This window comes from Neofelis nebulosa, chromosome 17, assembly GCF_028018385.1.
Source record: "Neofelis nebulosa isolate mNeoNeb1 chromosome 17, mNeoNeb1.pri, whole genome shotgun sequence".
NCBI classification, from domain to species: domain Eukaryota; kingdom Metazoa; phylum Chordata; class Mammalia; order Carnivora; family Felidae; genus Neofelis; species Neofelis nebulosa.
In genome coordinates this window covers 2,180,909-2,190,437 of record NC_080798.1, presented here as the reverse complement: position 1 = coordinate 2,190,437, position 9,529 = coordinate 2,180,909, and the positions used below count along the sequence as shown (strand labels likewise).

The 9,529-nt window shown below is 55.1% G+C and overlaps 1 protein-coding gene across 2 annotated transcripts; it reads right to left on the bottom strand.

Moving 5' to 3' along the window:
- Positions 1 to 2,910: 2,910 nt before the first annotated feature.
- Positions 2,911 to 8,743, bottom strand: ZNF835 (zinc finger protein 835). 2 transcript variants are annotated; one of them, XM_058707504.1, is made up of 3 exons: positions 8,395 to 8,741; positions 7,373 to 7,463; positions 2,911 to 4,988 (listed from the first exon to the last, which is right to left on the bottom strand). In XM_058707504.1, the coding sequence occupies exon 3, from the start codon at positions 4,938 to 4,940 to the stop codon at positions 3,285 to 3,287; it is 1,656 nt and encodes a 551-aa protein (XP_058563487.1). In that variant the 5' UTR covers positions 4,941 to 4,988; positions 7,373 to 7,463; positions 8,395 to 8,741; the 3' UTR covers positions 2,911 to 3,284. The 2 variants fall into 2 exon arrangements, with proteins under 2 accessions (XP_058563487.1, XP_058563488.1); XM_058707505.1 differs by lacking the exon at positions 7,373 to 7,463 and having other exon boundaries at positions 8,395 to 8,743.
- Between the last annotated feature and the right edge of the window lie 786 nt (positions 8,744 to 9,529).

Sequence of the window (9,529 nt, the reverse complement as noted above, 5' to 3'; positions counted from 1 at the left end):
CCCTGAAGAGCCGGGGCACCCGCAGCAAAAGACCAGTTTCCCTCGGTCTTTGGGGTGACTGAACTCAGGCTTATGTCTGTAAACTGGGCTCCCATTTCACATTCATCCCTTCACGCAGCACTGCCTGAGCGCCTACTGTGTGCCTAGCACCTGGGCTGGGCGAAGGTCAGAAGGAGGAGCCAGACCGTGCAGTCCATGCAAGACCCTGAATGGCTCTAGGGTTGCAGCTGGACATGGTCAACCATTCATTCACTCAGTATTTCCTGAGGATCTACTGTGCGCTGAGGCCTGAGGTAGGAGATGTCTGGGGCATAGCCATGAACCGACTGTGTCGTCCCTCCTGACCGTGAATAACTCCTGGCCTGATGCTGCGATGTATAACCATTCAGCCATCTGGAGCTTCTTAAGGACCTACTGTGTGCTAAGGCTTGGGCTAGGCAAAGTTTGGGTCACAGGAAGGAACCAGTATGCATGTTCTCTGATACAGGACTGGTGCTGAGGATGTTTACTTATTCATTAATTTACTTGGCCTATTAATTTAGATCTCTCGAAGACCCACTGTGTGCTGGTGCTTGAACTGGCTAACCCTGGGAGACAGGGGGGCACTGAATGTGTGGCCTCTGACCCTGAATGATGCCAGGGCTGATGCTGGGATGTACAACTAGTCACCCAGTCCTTAATGAGTACCTACTCTATGCTGGGGCCTGAGTGATGTCTGCAGCACAGAGGAAGCGCAAACACGGTAAGTCTTGACCCTGCAAGGCAGGTCAGGGATTTGTCACTCATTTATTTATTCACATGAGATTCCCTGAGGACCCACTGCGTGCCAAGGCCTGTGCAGGTAACGCCAGGGCGAAAGGAAAGGCACGCATCTCCTCCGAGGCCCCTTACCAGCTTCCTTGCTAGGACTAAGAGCTGAGGAAGCTGGTGGGCAGGGAGACAGATGTCTCTTTACACGTCCGTGTGGCTGTTTTAATTTCTCTCCTCCTTAGTTATAAACATTAAAGATCATTTATGTTTGAGGTATTTTCAGGGCTTGGCGTTATTTTGTGATAATTTACATCACTTTTTCAGGGCCCAAGGAAATCTGAATATGGACTGGACACTGGATGATATCAAGAAATTAATGTTTCACTGGGTGTGAATGATACTGTGGTTGTATAGAAGGTACTTTTGTTGTTGTTAAGAGATGCAGCCTAAGGTATTTAGCAGTGAGATCCTGTCGGTAATTTACTTTAAAATAGACCAGGAAAAAAATGGGCATTTTCATGAACTATTTTAAAAACAAATATATATCATAAAATATGGTAAATTTTGTTATGAAAGCACTTTTAGGTATTGCATTCCTATTCTATTAAAATTGTTTCTTTTCTTTTCTGGTTTTGAGAAAGGGGGAGGGGCAGAAAGAGAAACAGAGAGAGAATCCCAAGCAGGCTCTGCACGGTCATCACAGAGCCTTATGTGGGGCTCGAACTCATGAACCGTGAGATCATGCCCTGAGCCAAAATCAAGAGTTGGACATTTAACCGACTGAGCCACCCAAGCACCCCAAAATTCTTTTTGTTTTTTAAGGCAGTCAAAGTGGATGGGCACGTGGGGATTTATTGTACATTTTGTATAATTGAAAAAAATCTCATAAAAATTCTTTATGTAAGGGGTACCTTTTTATGCAGAGGGGGGTTATGTTATGTTGTTATGTTATGTTGTTATGATATGTTATGTTCAGTTATGTTGTTCCATGACACAGGACAGTTTGTTGGTCAACCTTGTAAAAAAGGCATTCGTAACTGAAAAATATTTTTGTCATTTTTTTCTTGGACCTGAACAAATCAGTGAGATCCAAACATACGTGATTCTCTACCTAAGAAATCTTACACCCAAACTTTGTGAAATGATAACATCCGGTGCTTCCAAATATAAAATAAATAAAAGGACAGAAGCTGTGGGTTGTATGCTACTATCCGTGTAGAAAGGTATACTGTACGTCTTTATAGCATGTTTATACATGTAAACAAATACCCATATTATTTGCTATATATGCATAGATTATGTTGGAAAGATACCAAGAAACTCAAGAATGGTTGCCTCTAGGGAGGGGAACTTGGTGGCTAGGGGGGATGGAGGAGGACAGGGCTAAGATTTTTTTTCACTTTGTTAACTGTGGACCAAACAAAATTTCGTAAAGACCACGCTGTAGGACTATAACTTATTTCACGGTGATAGGTGACTGCGTTAATCATTCTCACATTTTACACTTCTAACCACATGGTTGAAAAGGCCCTTCGTACACTACCCATGGGCTTGGCTATAACTCTTGTTTTGGCTAGTGGGTCTACACGCAAACTTGACATAATCAGGCGCTTGAAACTGTGCTTGTGTGCCCACTCTCTCCAAATCCCTGCTACTGTCCTGAGTGCACACCCTTAGAGTCCTGAGGAAGGCAGCAGAGATGGCCCAGCTGAGCCGTCCTGAACAGCCACCCCCATCCAACCCTCAGCTGACCACAGATGCGCCACTGAATCTAGCCAAGATCAACTGGGCCTAGTCCAGGCCAACGGAAACCCCCACCATGGGAAATATATTAGATGGACAACTGAGGTCTGGATACTTTGTTACACAGCAACAGCTAACTGACACAACCATTAAAGTCAGGATTTTGATTGCGGGTGGGGGGGGCACAAGGCTGGAGCAGGGGAAAGTGTTTCCTCATCCTAAAAAAGGCTGGGGTGCACTCTGAAACTCACCCTTTGCAGGTCTGTCAGGGGAGAGGCAAGTCTCTTCTAGAGCTTTTCCTTCTCTGGATGTCTCTGGCTCGTTCTAATTTTGGAACCACTGTTTCAGTCCTAGGGATCCATACTTCTTCAGACCCCGCTCCCATAGTCAATATGGCAACTTGAAAGGAGCCGAACCTTTTATCCAATTAAATTTATTGAACAAATGCCTACGTGATCATCAAATCTTCGACCATTCAAAGGCTAGCTAGAGACGCACAGACACTTCTTTGGGTCTACTTTCGTGGGTCACATTTATAGTTCCGAACCAGGAGGCAGAGTGTGTGTGTTGGGGGGAGGAGCAGTCCGGCAGATGCAGTGTGAGGCAGTGTGTGTGTGTTGGGGGGAAAAGCAGTCCCGGCTCTGTGACCTCCTCCCTGTGTGACCTTGGGCAAGTTCCCGGGCCTCCCTGAGCCTCGGTTTTCTCACGGACGACTCGGGGAGGAGAAGGTGCCTCCCCTTGGTGCCGATCGGTCGGAAGCGGGGTGGAACAGTGCCGGGCGCGGTGCCTGGTCAGAGGTCCCCGTTAGGCATCAGCTCGTCCTTCTGCCGGTCTGTGGCACTCTGTGTGGGGTCGCTGCCGCTGCCTGGCTCCTCCTCCCGGGGGGAGCCCGGGGGACCCGTCAGGTGCGGCAGCGGGGTGGCGGTGTGGCCGCAGCGGACGCGCGGGCAGGGCCTCCCGTCGGCGTGCGTCCGCTGGTGCCGAATGAGCGCGGAGGAGAAGCTGAAAGCCTTGCCGCAGCCGCCGCACTCGTAGGGCTTCTCGCCCGTGTGCACGATGTGGTGCTGGATGAGGTAGGCGCGGTTGCTGAAAGCCTTGCCGCACTCGGGGCACGCGTAGGGCCGCTCGCCCGTGTGCATGCGCCGGTGCAGCGTCAGCGACGAGCCCTGGCTGAAGGCCTTGCCGCAGTCCCCGCAGCGGTAGGGCTTCTCGCCCGTGTGGATCTTCTGGTGCTCGATGAGAGACGACACGTGGCTGAAGGCCGCCCCGCACTCCGGGCACCGGTAGGGCCGCGCGCCCGTATGCACCAGGCGGTGCTGCGCCAGGTGCGAGCGGTTGCTGAAGGCGCGGCCGCAGTCGGCGCACGCGTACGGCCGCTCACCCGTGTGCACGCGCCGGTGCTGCGCCAGGTGCGACACCTGCGTGAAGGCCTTGCCGCACTGCGCGCACGCGTACGGCTTCTCGCCCGTGTGGATGCGCCGGTGCTCGGCCAGCGAGGCGCTCTGGCTGAAGGGCGCGCCGCACTCGGGGCACGCGTACGGCTTCTCGCCCGTGTGCACGCGCCGGTGCTGCGCCAGGTGCGCGAGCTGCGTGAAGGCCTTGGCGCACTGGCCGCAGGCGTACGGCCGCTCGGCCGTGTGGGTGCGCCGGTGGCGGATGAGCGCCGAGGAGAAGCGGAAGGCCTTCTGGCAGCGCGCGCACGCGTACGGCTTCTCGCCCGTGTGCACGCGCTGGTGCTCCAGCAGGGACGAGCGGTTGCGGAAGGCCTTGGCACACTGGCCGCACGCGTACGGCCGCTCGCCCGTGTGCACGCGCCGGTGCTGCGCCAGGTGCGTGGGGCGCGCGAAGGCCTTGCCGCAGTCGGCGCAGCGGTGCAGCCGCTCGCCCGTGTGCGTGCGCCAGTGCGACGCCAGGTAGGAGCCCTGGCTGAAGGCCTTGCCGCACTCGGGGCACGCGTACGGCCGCTCGCCCGTGTGCGTGCGCCGGTGGAGCGTCAGGTGGACGCTCTGGCTGAAGGCCTTGCCGCAATCGGCGCACGCGAACGGCCTCTCGCCGGTGTGGGTTCTCTGGTGCAGGGTGAAGGCCGAGCAGTAGCTGAAGGCCTTGCCGCAGTCCCCGCACGTCCACGGCTTCCGGGGGCCGCCCCCTCCTCGCTCCTCCTCGCCGGAGCCCGCCCTCTTCTGCTTCGGATTCTTCCTGGGCGCGCCGCGCCTCCGGGGCCGGCCGCCGGCTTGGGGCAGGGGAGGGCTCCGGCCGGTTCCCGGCACCCCGCCGAGCTCGCCCCGCTCCTGCACACCGTCCTTGGCGGGCTCTTCCCCGGGGGCCGTGGCCTCTTGCTTCAAACAGCTTTTCTGGTTCTCCTGCCGGTCCTTGAACCGACCCTCTTGTTCCCGGGTTTCCCCCACCTCGGGGCCCTGGGGGGTGGCCACGGTCAAGAGTCCTTCCATCGCTGCTTTCTGAGCCACTGCCTTGTTTTCACATCTTTGTCCCTGGATCTGAAGGAAAAGAGGAGAAAAACCAACCAGGTGGGTTGGACAAGGCTTAGTGCAGGGTCTCAGCCTCCACACTGCTGATGGTTTGTTGGGGGGCTGTCCTATGCACTGGAGGGTACTTAGCAGCATCCCTGGCCTCTACCCACTGGATGCCAGTAGCACTGCCCCAAGGTGTGACCACCAGAAATGTCTCTGGACATTTCCAAGTGTCCCCTGACTGAAGATCACAGACTTAATTGAAAGCAATTGTATTAAAAATTTTTTTTAAGTTTATTTATTTTGAGAGAGAGCGCAAGCAGGAGGGGCAGAGAGAGAAAGAGAGAATCCCAAGCAGGCTCCAAATGGTCAGCACAGAGCCTGACCTGGGGCTTGAACTCACGAACTGTGAGATCATGACCTGAACTGAAATCAAGAGTCCGAGGCTTAACCCCCTGAGCCACCCAGGCGCCCCTGCAAGCAATTGTAAAAGATCTTTGCAAAAACATGAATCTGACAGCTCTTAAACATAGCCTTGCAACTTGGTGCTCTGGACCAAATCATGTCCCCTCCAAATTCATAGATCAGAGCCCTAACTAACGTGATAATGTCTGGAGGTTGGGCCTTTGGGAGATAATGAGGTTAAATGCCCGCCTCCACCATGGGATTGGTGTCCTCATAAGAGGAAGAGACCAGAGCTCCCTCTCTCCACCATGTGGGGACAGAGTGAGGAGGAGATTATCTGCAAGCCAGGAAGACGGTTCTCACCAGAACCCAGGCCAGGCTGATGCCCTAATCCTAGACTCCCAGCCTCCAGAACTATGAGGAAATAAATTTCTGTTGAAGACACCCAGTCTGCAGTACTTTGTCATGGGTCTCTGAGCTGAGGGTTTTTTCTTTTCTGGAGAAAAATCGTACACAAAGGAACAGCTAGCTCCCAAACTCTATGCATAATATACTGCCGGTAGGAGCGTGCACTGGAAAAACCACTGGCATTTTCTAGGAAAGCTGGAGACACATGTCCCCGGTCCCCCAGTAATTACATTTTCTGGAACGTAAGCAAGAGAAACGTGCACACGTGTACCAGGAAGCCCGTCCAAGATTGTGTGTAACAGCCAAATGCTAGAAAACAGTCCAACTGTCCATTAACAAGGGAACGAACAGGGTATATTCATACAGCGGAGTATCGCACAGCATAACCATGAGTGGCCACCAGCTGCCCAACGCTCAGAACCTCAAATACAGTGTTGGCAAACAGTTAAGATGCACAGGCTGTATCAGGTAGGATGTTATTTAGGCTGAAAAACAGGCAAACACAGCTATCTACGTTTTAGGGATTATGAACACGTGGCAAAGGTTCATTGCTACACCCTGGCCCTGGGGCCCAGCGGCAATGCCGGTGACAGACTCAGAGCTTAGGCCCCTCTGCAGGCCTAGCGACTCAAAATCTGCTTTTTATGGGAGCCCCAGGTGATTCGTGGGCATGGGAACGTCTGAGAGGTGCTGGTCTTGGCCCCTCTGACACCGACTCGGGAGTACTGTTACAGCGGTAACAACCAGCCTCTGCTGAGCACAGAGCCGGATGCCCAGCCTTCTTCTTTAAATTTTTTTTTTTTAACGTTTATTTATTTTTGAGACACAGAGAAACAGAGCATGAACGGGGGAGGGGCAGAGAGAGAGGGAGACACAGAATTGGAAGCAGGCTCCAGGCCCTGAGCCATCAGCCCAGAGCCCGACGCGGGGCTCGAACTCACGGACCGTGAGATCGTGACCTGAGCCGAAGTCGGCCGCCCAACCGACTGAGCCACCCAGGCGCCCCAAGCCTTCTTTAAGCTCTTGCCACGAACTAGCTCACCTGCTCCTCAGTAAAGCTCCCAGAACTGGCAAAGCTAGAGCCCACGCCTGGGCCACCTGGCTACGGGGCTTATCCTCTCGGACACCCTTGCCTGCCCTGGGCTCATACTCTCCAATATAGGCCTCCCCGCTGCTCCTCAAACATTCCAGGCATGCTCCTGAGTCAGGAGCTGAGTCTGACTGGCTGTTCCATTTGCCTGGAACCTTCATCCCCTGAGGCCAGGCCTCGCGGAGAAGAGAGAATAGATCCAGAAGTGAAGGAGTGAGTGATCTGGGCTGTGAGAGCAGCAGGGGCAAGGGTCCCGAGCAGGACCATGGCTGGAGCGACAGAGGAAAAGCAAAGGGGCAGGGCAGTGGGGGAGGGGTGGAAAACAACTGAGGCAGCCGGCAGGTGGGATTGCGGATGGCAGTGTTGAGGGTCACATGAAGCAGGGTCTGTGTGCAGCGGTGAGAACTTGGCTGGTGGGAGCCGGGCTAGGCCTGGCCCAGTTCCAGAACCGTCTCCACAGGCGGCTGTCAGGCCCAGACAGGCCTCCACACAGGGCCGTGGTACCCACCTTGTGGTCTTCAGAGCATCAGATCCTGTGTGTGTCACTCAAGTTGTGGCCCCTGCTCTGGCCACCATGCATCAGTGGGTCCAGACCACACCTGTGAGAGAAAGAAATGGGAACCATGAAGGAAGATTCTGGGGCTGAGGCGTGTGTCACCACAGACACATGCACAGTCATAAGTGCATGTCATAAGTGGGCAGAGCATCACACGTGCCCAAAGTCATGTGTGCTGGGTCTCCCCCACGTGCAGAAATGCAGTGACCCCAAGCTTGCCCAGTGTCTCCTAAACACATCCCATGACACCTGCACAGACCTGCACACACACAGTCATGTTCAGGCACACAGAATGGCCAGCTCCGGGATGGCAGACACACCCATCGAAACGCTGCATTCAGCTGCACACCGAGACACACGTAGAATCACACACTTCGCACCTAGGAGAACACATTCCACATGTGCCTAAAGTTACCCATGGGCACAGGTCTCCAGATGCAGACACACAGTCAATTATGCGTGCTGCGGCCCCTGTACAGGCACAGCCGGCAGGCTCAGTCACGTGCAAACACACGGTGACATGGGGGACGTACTCACCTGCAGAGTCACACGCACAGTTACATACTCACAAGGGCACAAACTGATGTAGTCACCCACATGCAAACACACAAGGGCCGGACTCACACGCACGGCTCACGCCTGCCTAGGCACACAGGTACAAACACGTTTCATGAGGGGCGGACTCACACGGAGAGTCACGCACAGCTGCATACGCACAGCTGCATGCGCACAGAGTTGTGGAGTCGCGCACGGGCAAACGCAGGGACATGCGGGGCGGGACTCACATGCACAGGGACACGCACAAGGCCACACACCTGCATTGGCACAAAGTTCAGTAGTGACACACGTGCAAAGGCAAGTGCACAGGCGGAGCGGGATTCGCATACACACAGCGCTGGAGTCACGAACACACAGCGACAGAGCGACACGGACACCCGCGCGCACACCCACTCGCGCTCACGCAAACCACGCACCAGTGTCCTCGACTCCCGGCACCGCCTTCGAAGGCCTCGGAGGCTCCCCGCGAGCTCGGTGGTTTCGGGTCAGGTTCTCCTCAGTCTCCGACCCTGCCCGGACGAGGCGGACCCCAGTAACCCCAGGTCCCACGGTGGAGCGGACGAGCAGGCCTCACAGGTGACCACGGCGACCTCCGCGGGTGGGCCAGAGCGCCAGGCCCGAGGGGACTGCGCTTGCGCACCGGCACAGCTACATCCCGCGCGCCGCTTCCCGCGAACTACAACTCCCAGAAGGCACCGCGCCGCTGCGCCGGCGCCCTGGAAGAACCAGTCCCGGGGACGCCTGCGGGGTCGATGCTCAGGGATCGGTGCGGGGTCGGTGCTCAGACCGAGCTCCGCCCGACGGGGCCGGAACTCAGGGTGGGGGGCGGAGCCAGAGATATGGGGGCGGGACTCCTCCTCCTCAGGGGAGGGGGACAGTCCGCGGGCTTAGGGGAACAAAAACCAACTGAGGATCAGAGAGGTTAAGTCACTTAATGCTGGCCGAACAGCATGGCGAGGGCGGAAGCTGGCGCTGACCACCCACAGCTCACCACGAAGTGATGGAAAGCTATTCTTTCTCTCGGGAGTTTGATCTAATTCCCCTACAAAGCAAAGAAGTCGACAACCTACCGACTGTGCAAGTGATGATAACCGCGAGCGCGTACAGCCACGCACTGGCCAGCCAGGATTGTGAAGTGCTTCCTATGCAGGAACTCTGTTAGCATTCAGAACTTACTGACCTGGGAATGCAAAGAAATGGGTGAACGTAGGGTGGGAACACTAATGGATTTCACCAAAATTGACATGCCATGGATTGTGAGACACCACATTATTTCATGGACACCGCCCCCCCCCCCCCCCGGCTGCTATTACACCATCACACACTCTTTCTTCACGCTTGAAATTTTCATTTTATATGTAGACTTCAAGAGGCATTTTGTGTTTTCCCTTATCCTTCTGGAAGCTTCTGGCCTTGCCATAGTAAGAATATGCCCAGGGTCCTTTCAAGCAGGGGACTCGTGGAGCAGGGTTTCCCACCTAATCCATCGACCTGTGAGCTTGAGAATAAAGGATTGTGGTTTTGAGTCATGAAGGGTGGGTTTTTTTTTTT

Excerpts from the sequence above, each read along its gene's own strand:
- ZNF835 (XM_058707505.1), bottom strand. The coding sequence starts at position 4,940 with ATGGAAGGACTCTTGACCGTGGCCACCCCCCAGGGCCCCGAGGTGGGG.